The sequence below is a fragment of the Larimichthys crocea genome, chromosome VII (genome assembly GCF_000972845.2).
Source record: "Larimichthys crocea isolate SSNF chromosome VII, L_crocea_2.0, whole genome shotgun sequence".
Lineage (NCBI taxonomy): Eukaryota > Metazoa > Chordata > Actinopteri > Sciaenidae > Larimichthys > Larimichthys crocea.
In genome coordinates this window covers 23937939-23961599 of record NC_040017.1, presented here as the reverse complement: position 1 = coordinate 23961599, position 23661 = coordinate 23937939, and the positions used below count along the sequence as shown (strand labels likewise).

Below are 23661 nucleotides of genomic sequence, written 5' to 3'. Positions count from 1 at the left end.
CATCCTGTCTCTGTGCATCAGGGGATGACAACAGTGCTAAATCGCCTCACTGTGCCTCTCCCCTGTGAGTTTTCTGGGGTAAAGGGCAGGTGCCTGGCTCTTTTCCTCTTCTTCACACTCTGCCAAGATAGGAGCCAATGGAAAAACAAGCCGTGAGAGACAGAGGCACATTCGCTTTTTAAGTTGAGGGAAATCACTGGACCTGAACTGATTACTTGAGCAAGGGGATTGTTTTTGTCTGTTTCTTTGGCCTGCATCTCTCCTTCCCTCCATCTTTATGCGGAGGCCGATTAGTAATAAAAATGTAGTACGCATGATGCAGCCTTTGGGGGTACATGAGCTTTTAATTGCAAAGGGCAAACATGCTGTGTTTAAGGAATGACCCTGCCTCTGATAGAGCTGACCCTGTCTGGCTTTTTCTTGTCCCGAGGCTGCTCAGAGTCTAGGTTGTAGTTTCAGGGTCATCTTGTATGCTTTCAGTCAGAGAAGTTGGATCGATTGCTTCCTCTCAGATATGTACGCTTGTGTACCACAGAAAACAATATATTGTTGCATTTGTTTGTTGTTGATGTCTTGGCCATTTACAGTAAATGTTCTCAGTGAAATGCTTCCATTAGTAACTGTGTAACTGAGTTATTATGCAATTATGCACAATTAATAGTGCGGCTCTTAGTGTAGCGTTAATGGGGGGTATGGGTGCAGAACGGGCTGGAGCACTCATGAAATCAAGTGTTATAAAAGTTCATAAAATGAAGTTTAACCTTAGATATTGTTTACTTATTATAAGACGCATCGATGCGATGAGGGAAGAGGAGCATGCACACGGAGAGAAGTGTAGCTCTGAAGTGGATGAACGACACTGCAAACAGTGACAAACGACTCACAGCTCCGATCTCATACAAACAGGTGGTTGAATATGTATGGTATCCAGGTTATATAGGCTACATGTGTCTTAAAATAGCTGTATTCTCACATGTGCTGCATTTTTACAAACTACTGTACACCAACATGGTCATGGGTTACATGCTTTCGCCCACATCCGTGTATCACTTCATCTCCTTGCAGTTTCTGTGGTTGCTATGACAAACAGTGTATCGGAGCTCCAAAATGTTCTCAAATTGTTGTTTATAACTGCTAGTTATAAATTATCCTGGCCATTTTAAACCATGAATGTTGCCCAGTGTTTAGTATGATATGAGTTTCCCTCAGCACTTCCAAATCCCACATAGATGCTGCTGATACCTCGGCTTTGGATATGGGCCAATACCGAGTACTGATCCAATACCAGTGTCTAATAAATAAGCTGTATGCCTCACTTTGTAAAAGAGAGTGGAATCATTCTAACTTAAAACCAAATAAAGCGTCCCCATTGTCACCCGATCCAGATGTCTGAGTCAGTATCGGGTCGGTGCATCCCTAATTGGTCGCAGTCTGTCTTTTCTGCATATTATTTGTATTTTATCAGATGGGACTAAGGAAGCAGACTTATCTCGTCCAATATAGATTCACAGTGCATCATCTCATGTTGCACGGTGAAAAAAAATCAAGTTTAACCCCAAGACACAGATGAATCGATATGAAGCCGGTAGCCAAAATGTTAATATACAATGTATGCCTGCTGATTTAATGGATAGCTGAGTGACCTTGGATTCCTGAGGACCATCACAAATCTCATGATCCTGCCTGGGCTATTAATGGTTAGAGGGTGGAAAGAGCCTGGATACCAGAGTGGGCAAAAACCCCAGAGGTCCTCATGAAGCCTAGGATGCGTATGGGTCAGTATCTGGGTCTGGACCCTTGCGATGGTTGTGTGGATGGGTCTGAGCCTCTTAAATCCGTTGTGCTTCTTGTTGCTTTTGGGCTCTCCTGGTTTGTTGTTTATTACTGTGATTGCTTTTAGCAGTGGGAAGAAAGTCACAGAGAATTGTAGTTCTTTTTTAATTACCTCCACAGCAAGAAAAGGCTCCCTCAAGCAGAGTTTAACTTTCTCTGTGTGTGTGTGTGAGAGAGAGAGAAAGTAAATGAGAGAGAAAAAACAAAACACAGAGCGCTCCAGCCAGTGAGAGGGTTAAGGGAAAGGAGAATGTTGCCTCAGGCGCCGATCGATCAGATCCTTGCAGTAGAAGTCCCAGCTTCCCTTTGGTGAGGCTGTGTATTGCGTTAGCTCATCTCACATTTTCTGTCTGGAAGCGAAGAAGGGGGGAGGGAGAGAGGGGGATAGAAAGTAGGAGAGAGGGCGGTTGAAAGAAGCAGAGGAGAAGGAAGGGCAGCACTTTGAAATAAAGGGAGGGTAGGACGACTCAAAGCGGAGCGAGAAACAGGCGCTGAACAGCTCGGCTAAGTCGAAAAAAGTGTGCACTCCGCTCCTCTCTTGTTTCTGTCTCAGGTTTGGTCTTCGGAGCGCGACGTAGGGAAGGAATGAAGTTGGCCATCTTGTAAAAGTATGCACCTGTAGAGAGGAGCATGGGAGTAATAAGTCTTTATGTCGCCTGTGACTTTTTCCCCTGGTGAGGAGTAATGGAGCTGAAGTAACTGGGGTCACTCAAAGTGGCTGTGGGGATCAACGCGGCAAAGCATACACACACACACACACACACAGACACACACACACACACACACAATGAATTCAATCAGGGACAAGGAAAGCATAATAGCATTGTGTAACCGATACTTGCTCGAACCCACTCACTGCTCAAAACACACACACACACACACACCCTCCAAGGAATCACACACCAAACCTTTATTAGATTTCTCTATGAAGGGCTGAATATTTATTTATCAGCTTATTCTTACCAGCTTCCCTGTAACGGGGAGACTGTAGCCTACTGTATATTGTATCCTCAGCCTGCATGTTAATCATGCAGATCCGGTGTAATCATCTACAGTAAACAGCCACTGATCAAACACAGCACTGCTGGCTGCACAGCTCTCCTCACAGTGGGCCACATCTAAATAGTTAATGGGCTCCCCCATAAAGCTCCAAACTTCAGACCATTTCAAATTAGAGAGGAGCTATCTATATCAGGCAGGGAACAGGCAGGGCAGATAGCGGCAGAGCTCTTCAAAGTCCTCTTTAATAAAATATATTAGCCTGCCTTGTCTGGTGAAGGGTGGCGGCGGTGCTGGCGGTGCTGGCGGTGCTGGTGGTGCAGTTGCTTTGGTGGTAATGGGTCTGTGTATACTAGCAGAGCGAGGAGTGTCAGCTCTGGGCTTTGGTTGTCCGACCAAAGGGCTGGTCTTCATTAGCATACGGTCTGTAGGTTGAAAAGTCTGTGACGCGAGCACGTTACAAATAGGGGTTAATGAGCCTGGTAGTGGTTCAGGCAGCTCCGATAGCCACAGATGTGTGTTTTTTTTTAATAAACTTTATTCGGCGTCAGATAGCAGACTAATTTGTTCTTGCTAAAGGCTTTACATGCAGCTCTCTCTAATTCTCCATCTGTTTCTGTCTGTCTCACAGAAATGCTTTAATCTCTACAGATATGTTTTCATACTCGGAGTATGAGTCGAATGACATGCAGAAATAGAACAGTTTCAGAATTACAGGGATTTCTGTGCAAGACTTTGTTGTCCTTGTCGTGTTGCCATTAAATAATTAGTCATCAAGTGATTAGCTTTAGTCTAATCGCTCCAAAATCAGTCAACTGGCAAATTTTGGGTACAGTGGTCTCTGGCATAAAATCCATTGCACTGCAGCTGTCATATTCCACCATCTTAAGCACAGGATCTCATTTAATTATCTTTATTTAAGAAATAACCAGTAGCACTGCCTATTGTCACTTATTAGGAGCAGATCACTGACTGCAGCTTTACACAACCACTGCAGTTTGTGACCGATAGTTTTAGAAAACACGTGTGCAGCATATGAACAAAAGAGGAGCGCAAAGTCTCGAGGGAAATCCCGTTGTCTGCATCCCGTAAGAACAACAAGAACAACAGGTAGAGAAGATGCACGCCCAGAGTCAACTCCCAACGCCCAGATATAAAAAAGTCAGAGTCTGCCCTGTCATAAACGTTTTAGGAAGTGAGTTGAAAAGACTCCTGATCACGATGTCCTTCGTTGGGTTATTGGATTAATTAGGTTTCAATGACCACGCTACACATTTGCATCAAAGTGATTAATCTCCCCACAGAGCTGTCACTGATTATGCTGACTTTACCTAAAAGATGTGGCGAACACAAGAAGACGCCTCCTCAGCACCAGATTTCCAGGGTAATTGGGGGGGATGGGCTCAGGGCACAGAAATGAGGCAGTGTGGCGAGTTCACGGGATGCTGGGTAAATTAATTGCAGGCCTGTGCCTCCAATTAGACCCGACTCTCTTTAATTGGAACTGAATGGGATCCAACGGCCCTATGCTTTGAGATATGGCGAGTAGGGGAAAAAAAACTCTCTTTCTCTCTCACATAGACACACACATGCACACACATACACAAACTATTGTGTGGGGGCACACAATGCATTCACAACCGCTAAGTCCCACCCTCCAGGAATTAACAACAGGAAGCTAATTTGCATGTTAAGCAGGTTTGATAGCCACAGCTGACTGGTCAGAAAGAGCAATATTAATGGCCTGAGATAGCACTTGGGTGTTAACCCCCTTGGCACTGCTGCTGGCTGCTGTGCCGTTAGTGTAATCCCTGCTCCTGCTCCTTCTTTGTCACTAAGCTTTGCACTGCATCCATATCTTATCTCCCATCTCTTAATTTCCTTTTACCTTAAAGGTGTGTCATATTCCTGTTTACTGCTGCCTTCCTTTTCCACTTCTTTTCTGCTCTTTGATCTGAGAAATGACAGAGTCACATAGCTGGAGCTGGAGCTGGTGCTAAGCTTTACTAAAGGAGCTGTTGCTGTAATTAAAGGGAGACTTTGCTCACAGATTGGTAGTTTATTTGATCTTTACTGCTCTGCATCGGCAGTACCTGTTATTGTACCTTAAAGAATACGTTTCACTGCTTTCGCATTATGTTGTCTCTATGTAAATGTGAGACGTGTATCAGTGCATTTTGTGGAGGAGTGAGGAGTCGTACTTGTGGAGCATCAATATTTATCGTATTCAAGTCATTACTCATGCTAACAAGTTCAGTATTGTGTCTCCAGGGCTGATCAAAAAGCAGAAAGGTTACCTCACAATCAATATTTGAACACTGAACACATGAACACAAATATTGGTGTAACCTGTGTGATAAAGCGATCAAAGCGATGCTGCAAGGTATTTCAAAGATTCCTACTATTTATATTCAGAGTAAGGTCTACTCGCCTTTAAAACGTCCACAGCATAAATATATACATATAATATAACAGGATTTTCAAATCCTTTCAAACTTGCAGATGTAAGTTAATTTTGGTAATTTCTTCTCAGGATCCCGTCTGCGCCAAGAGGACACCCCACCCCGGATTGTGGAGCACCCATCTGACCTGATTGTCTCCAAAGGGGAGCCCGCCACTCTCAACTGTAAAGCGGAGGGGCGGCCGACCCCGACAGTGGAGTGGTACAAGGATGGAGAGCGGGTGGAAACGGACAGGGACAATCCCCGTTCGCAGCGCATGCTGCTGCCCAGCGGCTCCCTCTTCTTTCTACGCATCGTCCACGGACGACGGAGCAAACCGGACGAAGGTTCCTACGTCTGCGTTGCCCGCAACTACCTGGGAGAGGCAGTGAGTCACAATGCCTCGCTGGAAGTAGCCAGTAAGTGCAGCATGTCTTCCTATTTCTTCTTCGCCTCTAGTGTGGGTGTGAATGGATGAGTTCGGGTTTAGATGCAGCTGAATAGCAGGCTCCAGTTTCCTCCAGTGTTTCCGTGCTCAATGTGTTCATTGAGTTGGATAATCTCTTAGGAGATGGGCAGGATGTGTTTGGCCCAGCGGTCTCCATAGGCCTGCGGAGCCTTGGGGGAGAAGTGGCCTGATCATTCCAGGGTGAGTGCATCTCTAAAGGGCCCTTGGTAGGTGGTCAGGAGCTACAATGGGAACAAAGCCCTTTCTGTTTGGCCCTGCTTCTGTTTTTTGTCAGAGAGATAGATATGAGGTTTTTATATCGAAAGGAATGCAATCATTGCATCTGTGTTTAGTCATCGTTTAATGAAGAGCTTTCCCGCTCATTTCAGTAAAGTATCACTGATTCCCTTTATTGTCTGCTACACTCATGCAACAACAGTCTAGCTTTGATGTAAAGTGGATCTGAGCATCTCCAGGGTCAACAAGTAGGATTGAAAACGTATTAGCAAGGAGTATATTTGGCAGTCTGTCGGTACGCAATGTAGGAAGAGAAAATAATCTTTCTAAACCGTTTAGTCTTTTTGTGAGTGCTGACCTGTGTTGACAAATTTGTTCCCATGATTATTTAAAGGCTGCTTTCGTTGGTGAGGTCAGCTCTTCAGATATATTATCTCTTTGCTCTCTTGACTGGCTGAGAGTGAAGGCTGAGGAGGAGAGCTCAGATATCAACCACTCTTCTAGCATGCCCAGAGGCTGTCACCAGCCCGCTCACTGTAATCTAATCAAGATGGGGAAAGAAAGAATTGTGTGTGTGCTTGAATGTGTGCATGTGTGAGTGGATGTGGAGTGTGTGTGTGTGTGGGGGGGGGTTATGAGGTTGGGCATGGGCTCCTGGTTTCTTGAGGGTAATGGTCTTGGGTATGAGGTGTCTGTCAAATACTGTGTATTTTCAGATTTAAGCTGTATTAGTGGGATGTCTGGAATATAAAGATGCCACAAACTTGCTCTGCTCTCAGTGCTGTTTTCAATATTTTCCATTCTCAGTGTCAAAGTAAGAAGCATCAGATCAGAGACCCTCACAGGCTTCCTGATCATATGCTGCTGTTAAATTAAATTAAGAGTAGAAGAGAGGAGACGAGCTGCAGAAAAAAGTAGTTCAGTTGGTGTATTGTCCTCAAATATCCTGTGATATCTAATGCTAATGAAGCCTGCCAGCAGTCAAAAAAATCTGGTTAAACAAGTTAAATGTAATTATACAAACTACTTTACAGGCAATGCAATTACACGAAAATGATACAAAAAAAATACAAAAAACTCAAAAGTTTAGCACATATTACAAGTTTCCACACGCTAAAAATATTTTCCCCTAGTACTCCATGATATGCAGTGTTTATTTCAGAGGTGGGTTTTTCAAGTAGAAAAACAAGACACTTGGCGGCACTCGCGAGGACCAGAGTACAGAGTACCGTTGGCTCGGCCTCAAGTTTGGGGCTGCTTATTCTGTATAAGGTTCAAACAGACCCATAATGACAAGCCACTGCGCTCCAGCCCTCTCTCTCCCTCTCGCTTAGTCGGTGTCTCTCACTCCCCTCTCTGCAGCTCATGCTTAACTACATATAATTATGTTGTCGGAGCAACCGGGATGGAACCCTGCCGAAGGAAAAAAAAAAAGGCCATAGAAGAAGAAAAGGCCCGGGACACGCTGAAATTTCTTTACAGGGTTTGAGAGTGAAGAAACTACAAGCCATAAATCTGACTCACGAGGGCATATAAGAAAGTTTTAGAGCATTTTGGTTGTCATTAAAGATGCCTTTCATACCTCAACTGTTATGATTTGAACATTGTAGGCGGCGTGTTTTCACTCCGATTTAAACCCGGCTTTTAATTTCCAATGAAACTCCAAAGGAGGAAGTCGTGGCTTTAATTGTGTTTACTTTGCCGAGCTCTCCCTTCTGCAACGTTTTCGCTTTAAAAGCTAAAAACACAACTTTTTGGAGATGTTATTCTAAGAGCCTGGCTTTAACAGTTTCCCTTACTCCACCAGCGATTGTTAACGTAATCCACGTTTCAACAAGTGCTGTTTTGTCAGGCTAGAAAGCTAACCCAGTTTGTTTGGTTTATCATTAACCACATGTACAGTGCAGCCCACAATCGCTCTATCTCTGACTCTTAACCCAAAGCCTGAGCTAATGCATTTACCATGAATCCTGTTTGCCTTGTGTATTCAAACAAGCTCAAGATAGAGTTCTTTCCCTATTATGTTATTGTTTTCTTTGTATTAGAGATGTTGACGTCAAATAATGAACTTCCTTTGTGCTTAGCGGCTGCCAGTTGATAAAGACACATGACTAATGCCACACTGAAAAACAGTGTTTGACACATTGCGGTTTTGTTCCAAGAACAGGCTCATCTTTATATCATGTTTTTGGACAAATACTGAGCAAACAAAATGCTAAAAAAATCAGTAAGGGAATTTAAAACTAATAGAAAATGTGCTCACTCTTATTTAACAATTACTGACGGACACAAAGGGACAATACAGTGTGTGCAGTATACTGTATCCTCTGCCCGGCACTCTGCGTGAGGCCCTGAGAGGCTCTATGAATAGCTTGTGTCCCTTTTCCTGGATGCGGAGATAGCAAAGTGAGGTAATGGACGGCACACTGCTCCACTTGAGCAGGCGATAACCTCAGGGCCTGCTGTCTAGTGGCCTGGCAGACTGCACGGTGCTGACCGCACAGGGTTGGCTGTAGGCCTTCTATCCGCACACAGGCTCCTCTCAACAGAGGCAGGGTTTACATTTTACAGCCACTTACAACAGAAGCAAAGGGATGTTTACTTGAATTTGGTCCATTGCATATGACTCTATTCAGCGAAGTTTATCTCAGAATCGCATTGATCTCAATGCTTCTGTGAAATTTCCATCACAGCCTGCAGCCAGCTGGCTTCAATGACGCCGATTCGTGGGGGGAAGGTCGGGGCTACGGATGTGTTGAAAGAGGCAGGGTTCATCCTGACAGATTTGGGGCCACGTCTAAGGGTCATCTGCAGAGCGGAGGACAGTTGGCTGGCATGCGCCAGTCTAAAGGCAGCATGGCCCCCTCCCACTGATCTGAGGAGTCGCCTGTCTCTCATGCAGGAAATCCCTTGTAGTACATCTGTTGGCTCTCAAAGACGCTGGGTCTTTAAGTTGTCCCCTTCAGCACAACCCCGCCTCTTGACACATAACATCTGAGTTTACCCGATGTCACGTTTCTTTCATCTCTGCCCTCTTTACTTCTCATTATTTACACTGCTGCCCACTAAAATGGAACAAGACTGAAGAAGCTTTCACTGCTTGGTGGCGCAGTAATTATTTATTTGTCATGGTGTTTGCTTTTTGTTGACTTATTACAAGTGTGGTGATGTAGTGCAGCAGCTCTCTGTTTTTGTACTGACTTGCTCACACTTTATTTCGGGGTATCATGTGAACCTCTTTTTCCTGCTCAGGAAATATGAAATGAGTCAATGAAGTGAAGAGAAAAAGAAAAAAGTGAGCGAGGCAGAGAGAAAGAAACGGCACAGAATGAGAGAGAGAGAGAGAAAAAAAATCCGGACAGCTAACCCTAGCAGAAGCAGCAGTGAGTGTGCTGGCAAGCTGCCAGGGGGACTGGAGGCAGAGTGTGTTACAGCTCTGTGGCAGTTATTTGTCTCAGGGAGGTTCAGAGCAAATTGGTGCAAACGGCACAGCCAGGGTCTGCTTCATGAGTCAACATGCAGCTGAGGCGTGGGCTCCACACCACAGACTCTCCTTGGCCTCCACTTCAATCTGTTTTATGTTGGTATGCAGACCCTTCCACAATCTCAAAACGCAGTGGTGTGTGTGTGTGTGTGTGTGTATGCACGGCTGTCAAAGCTCAAAACTTTTCCTCACTGAGAAAACTTTAGAGTAAAAAGTTTTACATGCACTCTGCTGGCTTTACAACAGATCCACGATTCCTCATTTAATATATCATGTTTGAATTTTATCTTGCTCTGCATGTGTGTGTGTGTGTGTGTGTGTGTGTGTGAGCGCATGTGTGTGTGTGTGTCAAGGCTATTTCAGTCTACTGCTGTTGAAATTACAGTACACGGACCACAACTGGCTACTGTCTAATTACACTCCAAGGACCCATCCCACCACCTGACCCCCCACTCAGAGCACACAACTGTCAGCAGCTCAGTCTTAGTGAAACCTCTGCAGTCCAAGCTTTGTTCCACACATGCATATCAATTAGTCTTCTATTAATCCATATATGCAGAGAGAGATTTTTATCATGCATGCTGCGTGTGGTCTTTTGAACCCAGCATATTTAGCACTGCAGGGTGTTTGCATAAATCAATGCGATCCATGTAATTAAACCTGCAGAATCTATTTGCTGCGTTAGGTCGATATCTAAATGCCATTTTTAGCTGAGAATTTCCTCGACACGCAACAAGGCCTGCATTACAAAAATGTGTGCTGCCTCTGCCTCTGTGCTTAACGGTGACCTGGATACACACACCTTTAAACTTGAACTATGTTCACTAAATATGCATAAGACACATCCTGGCAGATATTGGTTGACATGATTGACCCAAAATGCAGATGTCATTCCCTGTGGTGACGGCTGCGGGGAGTGAAGAGAAAGAAGATGTTCATGTCTCTTTCAGTCAAATAAAAATGTGTCAAATGTCACACTGACTTTGGGGATTTTTAGAGTATGGCTTTCCACAAACATAAAAACAGAACCTCGCCCACACACAGCCCTCCACTGCCAAAACTAATACTGCTGGCTAGATGCAAGGCCGAGCGCTGAAAATACTCACCGAGGGAAAGAGAGCAGCGTCGGATAAGAGCCAGTACGGGGACGCAGGGTAGAGTTTTAGGTGCTTTGTGTAGTTTTAAAGCAAACACTGGCACAGAGCCGAAAGAGAATCTCACATCCTGCAGAGTGACAGAAAGTAGTATGAATGGACTGGTTGATATACGAATGAAACAAGATTGGGTGAGGCAAGACTTCCTGTGTTTAGGGAGTGTGTTGAGTGTGTCTGTGTATGTTTGATTCAATCAATCTGTCAGTGTCTCTACACTGGTCTAGTGAACAATGTCTAGCAGAGTGTTGTATGAAGGAGGGTGTACATGAGCTAAAGGGGCAGGTGTAGAGACATGGGTAAAGGAGGCTGCCCAAAGTCCCATCAATCACTCCATGCTCCACCCGTCTCTGACAGCCTGCTGGGGCAGAGAAGACAAGAGGAGACACCGCCTTTTAAAAGCACACCGTAACCTCTTTCCCTCTGACAGAAAACGGAGGGTGAAGACAAAAGAGCAAGAAATGATTTCATGTGATTCCCCCCGCGTATCTTATCATCTGCATCATCAGATTGCCACGGGTGGAATTTAGAAGGAAATTGCACCATAAAACAATAAACACAGAGCCTTGGTGGAGGAGGTACATTTTAATGATGACATAAAAATACTTCCTCGGAAGGCGTCGCATGAGTCAGTCCCTTTAGTGTGATAGATATTTAATTATTATAAATATAATTAATCTCTAACTTAGAACGAAATGCATTAGATGTGCTAAACACAGCTGTTCCACGCTGACGTCCTCTTTTGTTTTTGCCTCTGGGATCTCCTCCCAGTGTGCATTCATGTAGGAAATGGCTGGTCTCTGTTAACAAGGACCGGGATCCTGACTTATGGAGTCCACTTTAAGCACTTTCTTCTGCTTCTGTGAAGGTTTTCGCAGTCCATCCATTCACACACGATGACACTGGCCAGATATCTCAGGATGTCTTTGTAAAAGTAGAGCTACTGCACAGCTTTTTGTCTTGGTGTCTGGACACTTCCTTAAACTCTTGTGCGTCAGAGCTTTTTTCCTTTTCTTTTTTCTAGTCGCCACAGTGACTGCTTATTCATCTCTATGTAATCCTTGCCTCTGGCTATAGTACAGAACAGGATCATGGGTAGCATGGGTGCAGGGTCCCAGGATAGTGAAGTATGATATTAACATTATGAAGTGCTAGTCTAGAGGAGATAAGATATGTGAGCTCTTGAGTCCAGTGCTTCTGTACTACCACTCAGGAAGACCGATAGCGGAGTACCTTCACTTCCCCTCCTATTCAAAACCTTCTCTGTTGTTTTGTGTATGTGTGTGTGTGCGTGCATGTTTCAAGTGTGTTTATGTGCATCTTTTATCAACATGTTTCCATATTTGTTTGAGGTGTGTCTTTGGCTCTGCTCCGCATGTGATAAATGTTCTTGGTGGTAAGCTGTGTGTGTCAGACCTTGTGAGAAGCAGATGAATGTATGCCGCTGACTCTAATCTCCACTTCTTCTGCAGAGACCTGGGTATTACTCTTGTTGTAAGGTGTAATCTCCTCTTGGTCTGAGCCTCTGCTGTGGCCGGAGAGAGGTTGCGCGTATGTGTGTGTTTATGTGTCTATGAGGTTTGTGCATGCGTACGCGCTGTCTGGTCATATGACGAGGTGTTCTGCTCTGTGGACATGCTCTGGTTATTAAACCTGGGTTAAGCCCTCACTTGAAACCTTCTATCATGCTCCTCGATCCGAGACGATGGAGTTAGGGAGGATTAGGGGGTTTGGAGACTGGAACTTCAGGGATTTTCAGCCAACATTTTGGCAAAGTTAGAAAAATGTGCTCAAGGGGCACACACGGTCCACTTAAGGTGAGCCTGCATGGGCCTCATGATTGCCTGTTTTTTTTTGCTTGTCTTCACTGTTTGCTCTCAGGACACAGACCACCAATTCGTCACCTATTGATAGTTTTTCAGCTACCCTCTAACTCTCAGCAGAGTGCAGACATCTGGCTGTGACATCAAGCTTGGTTAAAATCCAGCAAGGGCACAAAACAAGAACAGGGAAATGTCAGGCACGTACTTGAGGAGTTGGCTCCAAAATACTGATGCTGCTCCAACTTTTCAGATGCAAAAAAACTAAAGTAACAAAGAGCTACTTGATTCTGGATATTGAGACGACATTGACAATGCACTGTGGCATTATTGATGATAATAATTACATAAACCTTTTTCGGAAAGCACCTTTAAAAATGACTTACAAAGTGATTTGACAGACGAGCGCAAACAGAATACTCAAGGCAAAATAACAACAGTGAGTCAGGCTCCGAGGCCAAACAAAGGCAAGACGAAATTAGAAATAAAGAACGTGGTAGGGAGACAACTAAAAATAAAGACGGCAAAAGCGCGGTCACCTTTAGTTTTTATTTTAAACCTTTACTTTGGAAAAGCTCCACTTAAGGATCTAAGGCTGCAACTGGCTCATAAGGAGTCGCTTTTCAGCCCTGACATGGGTGGTATCTGTGATTTGTAGATTTGTAAGCTTTATGAAGGTGTTGAGAGTTTTGGCTGCCCGACAGTAGCCACAGGAAGACAAGCTGATTCTGCTCAGGTACATGGACTGATAATACAGAGTCTGGGCCACACTTGTGCTTTATCTGCTTTATGTTTCTTTTTCCAACATGCTATCTCCTCTTTCCTTTCCTTTCCTCTCTATTTCTGTTTCTCCATCTGCCTTTTCCCCCCTGCTGTGTTGCTTTCCCTTCACTCAGTCTCCTGTGAATTGATAAAGGGAGAAAAGATTGAGGCAAGAGAGGCAGGGTTTATTTCCAAGATCGTTGCGAAGGAGAAGAGATGGGAAAAAAAGACAGAGAGAGAGAGAGAGAGAAAGAGAGAGAGAGAGAGAGAGGGAAGAAAAAAGATTTCTGAAATGTTATCAGAGTTGTAGCATGTTGCTGAGCCTGGAGCGAGACAGACATGAAGAGCTGTTGAGCTGAGCAGTAGACCCAAACACTGATAATGATCTGCCTTGTGTTATCTGACTACAAATGAAATGCAGTATACTTGCAGCTGACTGCGGATAGTCTGAGCCCTGCCATCAGTCAATGACAAACGCAAACAGGAGATACATGATGGCATTCAATTGTCATCTAATTGTCCTTGGTTGCTGTGGGAGCTAATCTGATCATTGAAGCAACAATTGGGAGAAAATGAGTTTCTCCTTGTCGTGTCACGGATACTGTGCGCCCTAAAATAGGATGGTATGAGCGAGGGTTGTGGCTCATTATCATAGTGTACCTCTGCTAAATTTCTGTTATCCTGACCTTTCTGTAATGCTGGCAGCCCAACATATTCAACATACCATGTCTCACGTTACAAATGAAGGGATTGACTCATTACCACAGTAATGATGCACTAATGACAGAGGACATAAAAAGAAACGGATGAACCCGGAAAAACAAACCAACACAGAACATGACTGAAAGTATGCAGGTCATATCTGAAAGACTTTGTTTGACTTATTTAAACATCGGTCTCATTTTATTAACTGACAGAATGTTGTTTACACACCTCGGGGTTAACTACATGTGCGGGGAACATAATCATCCTCTGAGGAGTGTATGTACACATATACAATAGTCTAATTAGGACCATAAGAAGGAGGGCGGCTCGACTGAGCGATGAATAGAACAGATACACTCTCACCTCTTCTTTGTGCCTGCGTGACCTTTCTGAACAGGGTGTGGCAAGGACACAAAAGGATCTCCGTGTAACCATATACTGCAAAGAGTTGGATAAAAGACAGACAGAGGGACGTCATGTGTAAAAGGAGTAAAGTAGAGAGGATCCATTGAAAATTCAAACAGTAGTCGGTTGCTGTGGGTAAGTTTGAAATAGCTGACATCTGACTCAGTGAGGCCCGGTATTGTATGACCATAGTGCTGCTGTTAGGCTCGGGGGTGACATTTCTATTCTCCCATCCAGACCTCTCTCTCTCTCTCTTGCACGAGTATCAGATTCTAATCTGTCAGTGGTGCCTCAGCTCCGTTTAGGCGATTGGCTCCCATCTGATGGATGGCATAGAAAGCCCTTCAGTGGTCGGGTGGGATATAGCTGCTCCTTTTCTTCACTTCCCTAAAAATAGCTTACGATCTGACACTCACCTATGCCACTTTTCAACACACGTTTAACCACTAACCCTTCCTTGTATTTTTAGCGCAGTAGTACTTACTCCTAAGACGAAGCACCACACAACTCCTCTACCTCCCTACAACGTAATCACCGTTCTCCGTGTTTGGTCTTTCTCTGTCAGCATCATGCCGATAATCACGGTGCAGTAGCAGATGATCTCGGTACCTGGCCTTTGCGTCCAGTCTCGTTTTTTCCCTTCCAATGGGATTAGTGGAGAGTGCCGACTCTGCAGGTGGAGCCCTAAGTTAATTTGCCCCACTGTTTGGAGCTATAATAGCTTATTGATTGCCTGACAGAGATGCAAGAAGCAGCATACAAGGGCACAGAGAGGGTAGAGAATAAGTTAATCATCGCTCAATGTGTTGCCAGGATTTAATCACATTACCCAAGGTTCACCGCTGCCATGTAAATTCATTTTCAACCTTAGGAGTTGGAGTGACTGCTCTAAGACGAGAGGGGAGACCCTGCTGATTTCGTGAAACCTCTCCTCAGCTGTGGTCTGGTCCCTGCCGGCCTGGTACTCCCTGCCCGGCATCTGCCTCAATCCTGTGGGATGCAGGCTCCCTACCCAGGGGGGGCCAGCTTAATTCATGCTAAGCTGCTGGGTTAATTTTAGCTATGCTGCCCAGTGGTGACCTCCATCTGCTGTAGTGCTGCTCAGGTTTGTCTGAAAAACATCAGGCAGGCCTCTACGATTCGGACCATAACTCCCAGACAGCTGCTTGGGCCATCACTCATTTCTTCCACTGTGCGTTCCCAGGCTAAAGTGCTCCTGTGCATGTGTATACAGTATGAGCAGGAAGGTCTGAGTGAGTGTGTGTGTGTGTGTTTTACAGAGGAACTCTGGCTCATTTGCACTGCCATCATATACACATTCGCACTACGGCTGGTTACCTGGAAACTGCACATGCTGCTCTTTTTTTTTGACTGGTGGCCCTCGAGCTGCCAACACATACTGTTTTAACAGCTTTAAGCAAAGCTGCCATTAACACTGTGCTATACATCAGTGCATGGACTGTAGCAGAGCTGAGTAACTCTGTTTTAACCCCGGTGTTGCGAGTCAGAACTGATTGTGCCATCATTTAGGGCCAAAATCCACTTCCCACGATGCTTACTCTAGATGTTCTGAGGGTATCACATTGACTTGTGTTTAAACAAAGAGCAGAAGTTTAGCAGTGTTTGGAGTTTGCCCATGCTTCAGCCTGCCTTCTATCAATCTGTCTGCACCCGGACGCTCAGCTAACCGAAAGCAAAACAATGGCACGGAGAGGTGAAAGAGTGAGATAATGTAAACACACAGAGATGGAGATATGTTGACCTTACACCCCACCACATACACACACACTGTCGCTGACCTGATGGCCAAATTCCTATCTGACAACAACAGGAGTAACATCTGGCAAAAGTGTCCACCCAAATCTAAAACTCATCAGGCCGCATCACCACCAGCAGGACTCCAGGTACAATATGTAGATTACTCTCTCGTCAGAACAAAAAAAAACAAACCTTGATGTGATTTAAAATAATTGCACGGAATCTGGTGCTTTGAGATCAAACATGCAGAAGGAGCGATGGGAAGGAACAACAAAGACGTGGGATAAATTGTCGAAAGAGAAAACAGCGGACAAGCTGCAATTAAGCTCGGGGATGAGAGAGTAGATGGAGGTGGCTCCAGTTGGACGGAGAGTCTCTCTTGGCTCGTGAGGGGAAGATAAGGGGACAGGTGGTGTTCTGTTCCCTCAAAGATCTCCAACAGCTGGCAACTCTCTTGCTATAAGCGCGCTGCCGTAGAATGCATGTGTGCGTGTCCCTGAGCGTGTGATATGCGTGTTTGTGTGACATTTGTTTGTGAGTGTGCGCGTGTTTATAGCTGCATGTGCCTGCGTTTGGTTTGTTTGAGCACTTGCCAGCTGAGATATCTCCCTAAAGTCAGTTCCAGCTCTCTCTCTGTCTCATACCTCTGCTTTTTTGTTTAGAGCTTCCTTTATTCTTTATTGTTTCTACTCGCTGGCAGCCCTGTGGCATCAGGCCGTTTTATACCACTATTCTATTAGAGTATTTTTCTTCCTCTGTGTTATGGCTTAGGTGTGCAGCAATAATGTGTAAAAGCCCAGCAGGTTGATTCCTGTTCTGACCCAGTTCAGACTTGAGGATTGGTTTGTCTGTTTGTATTTTCTGTTGCTACTTACCTGCACAAATGTTAATATTTCATGTCATGGCTGCAGGTCTAGTGTATTGTCTCACGTAGGTTACGTTTGCTTCTCTCATTAACTAACACTTTTCCATGCAAAGCAGATGCCGGGATAACAAATGAGCCAAAACAGAAGGGACTTAAAATTCCTCTGTGTTGGCCTGGCACTGTGTAGTGTTCATGTACTCTGGTTAGTTCAGAGTTCTTTACTGTGTTGGCTTTGGGCTCGTTCCACATACAGCTCTGTGTTTGATCGGGCGGTGTAGTGGTAGCCACTGAGAAGAGCTCGTGTCATCTCAGTGGCAGACTGCTTTTGTTTGTAGAAAAAGAGAGAGAAAAAAGAGAGAGATGGTACTAAATGGGCCAGAGGCGGTTATTTGCTGTTGGCAAACAGACACTGTCCTCAGCAGTGAAGCACTCAGTTGCCACTGTGGCCTGACAGCTGGCTTTCATCCCCTGGCGTTGCAGAGTTTGTTCACAATGCGAGTCGCTCTTAAATGTAATTCATGCTCTTAAACTCTTCATGACCATCGTGCTCTGTCGGAGGCTCTGAATAAAGATTCCCCTCAAGCTCTGCTTTTGGTCAGCAGAATGGGAATCCATTTCTTAGACCGTTATTGATTGATGTCAAATGTTATAAGCGCTCTCTCTCTCTTTTCTCTGTTTTTTGCCAATGGGTTCTTTTGAAGTTGGCATGATTCCTTTCAGCTTCCCACCTTCAATGGAACAGTTGGTCTGCACCTGCATCCATTGATGTTTCACGCCCCAGAGGTCACCTTGACTAGGTTGCTGTCTTTGTGGCGGGGGGGGGGGGACTTTTTCATATGCAAAAATAGATGACAGTGTTTTAAGATGAAAGCACTCTCCATCTGTATCCACTCTCCACCTTTCTCCATTTATATTATCCCCCACCTGTCTTGATTATAAGCTCTAACTTTCACCACATATGAATCATGTCGATGGGAGTGTATCCCTGATCTAATCAGCTGTTAAAGTATTCCCTTAATGATACTGAATATCCCTTCAAGGCCATAATTACACTTACCTTCAGCCCATCGGGCACGCGTATTTCATCATTTATGCATATTGACTCTATCAAGATTCGTATTAGCTTATTCCCTCGGAAATGTGCATCTCATCAGGTAATCATTTAGACTGAAGCGCTTTGTAATTAACAATTGTTGAGATAATCTTGCAGATCAATAATTTCTAATTGCTCGGGGTTGTTCGCACACTCCCACCTCGTATTTTTTATCTAGAGTAAAGAAAGAAAACAGTTTTGCTTATATAGTTGATATTTTTTTTCGCAACGGTTAGCGCTGAGATTCACCATTTAGTGTGTCCTCCTGTACTCCAGGCGTATGTTCAGTATCTGTCCTTATGTGGTCAGAGTGGTTAAGTTATTTTTTGAAAAATAGCAATGCTGCAAGAACATAGCAGTGATCACACACTACCCTTTTTAGATTCACTTTGCCGCAAAAAGAATTTCTGCTGCAGTACTTTCAAGCTTGAATTGTATCAGAAAATATGGTTTCCTTTCATCCCGCATAAGATTCCAACTATTTCCCCTTAGGCGAAGCCACATAAAGCCAGCTTTGTCCTCCAGACACACAGACGTTATTATAGCTGTCCTCATATGACTATAAATATATTCATTTTGAACATCTACTGTTATTCATCTTGACCATAAAGTTGTACCGAGTCCTATAACATTCACTTTGGCATGTACTCTAGGACGCAAGGGAAATGTCAGCGTTGACTTTTGTATAAATCCTGGTTGCCTGTCACAAATTAGGTAACGATAAAGGTGATGTGAATGAAATATTTTTAAGGTTATTCGTGAATTTGACCCACAGCGTTCGCATACGGGATTGTTGTTTCCCGACAAACAGTGGCTCTTTGGATTATGTTCATGCCACAAAACAAGCGTACCTGAGAGGGTGTCAGGATATTCCCAAGAGGCTGGTCAGAGACAGAGAAAATGTAGGCCAAGTTCTCTGCAGACACATTGTCTGGAAACTGTCACAGGAAAGATCAAGGTGACCATTTTGCCCATTCCAAACAAAGCTGGAGCCCACGGACATTGGCCGCTCATTCCTGAGGACAGGCAGAGCAGAGCATAAACCCTTAAAGCAGGTTTTAAACAAACAGTCTGGCGAGGAGACTGTGTGTGGCGTCTCTGTTCAAATGCCCCTGTCTTCCTCTCTGCTGTTCTCTAGAGCAGTGCTGTATCCCTGTCTGATTTATCTGTGCAAGGTGAGATAAGACTCTCCTTTAGCCCGTTTGTTAATCCTCTCAGCCACAGATGCAGAATGAGCATCTATCCTTGCTTGTAAACAAAAGGTTTGCAGGATGGAAAATGGTAGACTATACATTAAATACACACCTGTATATCCTCGTCTATCTGGCTTTCAGTGAAATAACTGGAAACTATGTTATCTTAACAGGCTGCCCATTGGTCACGGGGATTTGAGGTGACAGGGAATGACAAGGGATTGAATTGTTTCACAAACGATATAAATTTTCTCCTCAACAAGCCCATATGTTGCAGAATGAGACTCTTTCACACTGCAAAATTAAAAGAATAAAGTTTTTAGTTCAGTCATGAGATATTACGTCCGAGCAAAGCCTACCTGTCAGACTTTTCCACACAAAAATCATAGTTCCTCTTAGCTCCATATCTCCACTCGATCTGCAGCGAATGCTCATAGTTAAGTACTTCAGGGACCATATTCATCGGTCAGCTTTGATGTCAAGTTAAAAGAGTGTCCGGGTGTACTCCTGTAGAACTAAGTTAAACAGATGCTCACTAAGGTTTTTTCTGCAACGGATCACAAGTGAGTTTGTGGAACAAAGTGAGACGGATGAGACCCATGGGAAAATCTTTCAGCAGGGATGTGTATGTGTGGAAGTGTGGACGTGTGCGTGTGTGTGTGCGTACGTGCACTCTGGATGTATGGACAGACACCAGATGAAACCGATTTATATCCTCGACGTGCCTGTATTCATTGGGGAGCTTCAACATCACTCTGTCCTGCTGACAGCACTGGCCTCTAATTGGCTGACAGACCGAGTACCTCTTCTATTGGTCAAAGACATTTAACTCGATATGGGCAGTGCCACAGTGCGATCCTTGGGTCAGGAACACAGTTGAGACGGTAAGCAACTTAGCAGAATAAAACGGACTCATATTTCTTGGACCGGATTTTGTCCACTACACATGCTGCATCGCTGAACTCCCCGCAGCTGCCCTTATTACTTACCAATACTATCCCTTTCTTCCTGATCCAAAGAAGTGTCGTCGACATATTTGCGAAAATTGCAGGGATTTGCGTTGAGATAATGAAATTTTGTTGTGCCGTGCGTATTGCGCAGGGTGGAATTACACTTTGGGTGATGAGTGAAAGGAAGATGGCGGTACTGCGTTAATAGTGTACAGCTGTAGAGCATAAAACTAGCTGGATGTCATCAAGGTAATCAAATGAACTGTGCTATCAAGCAGAGTTTTAATGAAATACTTCAAGTGATCCACGGTTCAGAAATAGAGCGCCGCTTTACGAGACTCTTCAGTTATTTATGGAAGCCAAGTCCATGCTGAGAAGGACTTAGTGATTAGAATTAATAGGAAACATGACACGGCCAGGTACTGGGATCATTCGTTTACACCTGTCATACACGCGCACGGAGAAAGTGATATGGAAGTTTCATAGACAAAGTACACAGTGTTCAGCAGTGGAAGTGGAGGCTCATCATCTGCATCTCTTTGATGTAGTAGACAAAAAGCTGGGATAGTGTCCCTGAAGAGCACTTATGTTCAGGATACATGCCTCCCTCCCTCTCCGAGGCCCCAGCTGCTATCATTTTTAAAAGCGGGGTTTTTACTGTACAGGAACTACCATTTACATGATAATGCTCCCGGGGTATATAAACCACTAACACTACCACGTATTCCACTCTTTCTCCCACAGTGTGGTGCCTATCATTATACAGTGCACACTGGTACACGACTGAATGCTAAACGAGTGATAAGAATAAATAGAGTGGCTTTTAGTTTCCAGACATCACTGGTCCTGGGGTTAGTCCTTTTTTCCACAGCAGTGTGGTCTCTGTGATCAGCCTCTGCCCGGCGTTTGCTGGCGACTGTTATCTGTCAGTCAGAGAGTTGGGGGTCCTCCATCTCCCTTACCCTTCTCTTTGACCTCCCTCCTTGCACCTTTAATCCTGTCTGTCTCTGTTTATAAACCTCATACATTTTGACAGCCGGTGTGGGGAGAAAGGCGGGTTTTTGGGGGCAAAGGTACTTCTTTCCTGAGCCCCACTTCCCCACTTTTCAGCCAGCAGGGAAAGACACTTTAAGGGCTTAAAAATAATCACTCGCTGTTTTCAGTGAGGGGCTTTCTAATTGAGCCTGGACTGACCTCTGAATGTGACCGTGCCGTCTGGTTTCCATCCCAGCACTTGATTGAAATGGGAAAAGTAGACAGAGATTCAACTCATTCTTATTTATTTATGTTTGGTCGTCCCCTGTTTTGCATGGCCCAGCGGTGGATTAGCACTCTATAGATGGATCCACAGTGAAGGGGGCCCCATTTCCCTGACACACTCAGGGGGGCTGGAATGTGCAACACACAGCCAGGACTAATGGTGTATGAGAGGGGGGTGGTATGAGCTGTCTACCTCAATACACCTCTTGACTATGCAGGGAGCTGTGCATGCTGCATTTCTCCAATTTTGGCATCACAATGTTTTGTACTTCTGGGTGTACAGTTTCAAATGGAGCACTGAAGAATAGCAGCATTGTAAAAAAATCACAGGCAGTTTCCGCAATATGAATCTCACTTTTGACACGGGCCAGAAAACTGACCTTTTTTCAGGCCTGTGAAAAGGACCTCTTGTAAACAACGTTGACAGCCTGCTTGTGTACCAGGAAGTGTGAGCAGGATGCAGGATCTTTGTAGGTTAAACACATCTGTCATGGCCGCAACACTGTGTCCATTTATTTTAGTTTTACATGCTGCGTGCTGTCAAACTCTGACTGACAGCTAAATCTGCTGGCTTATATTAGAACTAAGCCACTGTGTAATTGAATATTAGTTAAATCCTCGCCTGTACTACTGAGATTTGACCTAAAAAAAACAACAAATCTGTAATTGGAGTACAGTGCCCCCCTTAGGCGTCACAGTTGGTGTTGTATCTGTCTTAATTTAATTAAGTTGTCAAACTTTTCTTTCTTCATTTCTTTCACTTATCATCTAAAGTCTTTCTCGGGGAATGAACATGTATCTGTGCTTCAGTTTTAAATACGTTTTGTTTACATTTCACAGTCAAATTGACAATACCTTTTTTTAGGTAAGGATGAAACTGAGATTTTTGCACACATCATTAGCTCCTCGCCTTTTCAACATGTCTTTGCACAGCACACAGCCATATATAAATAAAATATCAGTACGAGCTTTGTTCATCGTTCTTATTTAATAGCCTGGCCTGCCTGTCTAAATGTCTTGTCACTGTATTAAGGACAAAGCACTATTAGAGCTGAAGTTAAGGGAAAAAATTGATACCATGTTTTAGACTCTGTGGAGAGTTATACTGACATCTTCTCTGCATAATGTACTCCACAGTGAGCTGCCTGATTAATGCAGAGGAGTATTTAAATGGTGCCAGGAGGACATGAGCAGTTGTTTGATAAAACATATCTAATTAAAATCGGTGTTTCCTCTCAGTTGTTTGTTGTGTATGTTGTCTGTATTTTACTGAGCTCTCTGGAGAGCAAAATGAATTGCGTTAATTAGGTTCAGCTCCAAATGAACCATTTTTGTGTGTTTAGCGATATTTGTTGCTGTGGACTGCCGTGCTCGCTAATTGAAAAGCTTGTTAACTTGGTAACAGCCACGAAACCCCATCTGTATCCTGCAGTTGTTTCTCCACATCACATTCGCCTTGCAGATGTCTGCTGCAACTGTTCACTTTTGTCCTCTGTTGATCTGTCGAGATGCGCGTCCTTCAGGGCTGTACTGGGAGTTGTGCAGGAAAAACACAGGTCAGTTGTCTGACCGTCCCTCCGGTAGCAGCCACAGGATAAGTGGGACAGTAAAGGAGAGGCGGTCTTGTTACTCAGCCAGTGATGGTAGCAAAGGGTTTTTTAATCGCCTCTCATTTTTTGCCCTGGAGCTCAATAAGTTTTCCCTGTAGGAGAGGCTCCCATTGCAGCCTCACAGTCACCCTCTTACTCGATTCTCCAAACCACTCTGTGGTAAAATTAGATTTTATGATTTTTGGGTCATTGCAGCTTCCTAAATACTGTATACCAGAGAAGCATAAAAAGTTCTGGATACTCTGCTGTGTGCTTGAAACCACCACAATGTGTGAGCAGTAAGTTCAGAAATGACAGCATGAAGTATTGTAGTTCTCCTCTTTTCTTTTCTCTCCGGTTTTCGAGGCACAACTCACCACATCCTTGTTTTTAATTTTTAATGCCACGGCATTTTGGGAAAATACGGAGAGAGCTTAAATGACAGAAAATACATCTCTGAGAAATAATTAAAGAATCAGACAAACAAACAGCAACTGAAATGGCCCTCAACCGCAACCCATTATTGTAATTCGGTAGAGTCTGGGAGAAGAGGAGGAAACGGACAGAGTGGATGGATGGTGCAACTCATCTTAACACTCTCAGCAGGGGTGTCAGATAATGCGGGCCACTTAGTAACTACACAGGAAAGAAGGACATGAATATTTTCT

The 23661-nt window shown here is 44.3% G+C and overlaps 1 protein-coding gene across 9 annotated transcripts in view; it reads left to right on the top strand.

Moving 5' to 3' along the window:
- The window catches only part of robo1 (roundabout, axon guidance receptor, homolog 1 (Drosophila)), a 306786-nt gene that overhangs the window by 193347 nt on the left and 89778 nt on the right, over positions 1 to 23661 (top strand). For all 9 annotated transcript variants that reach the window (XM_027280234.1, XM_027280235.1, XM_010731939.3 and 6 more), the window contains one exon: positions 5366 to 5692. In XM_027280234.1, coding sequence (XP_027136035.1) covers positions 5366 to 5692 — 327 coding nt within the window. The remainder of the gene's footprint in view (positions 1 to 5365; positions 5693 to 23661) is intronic.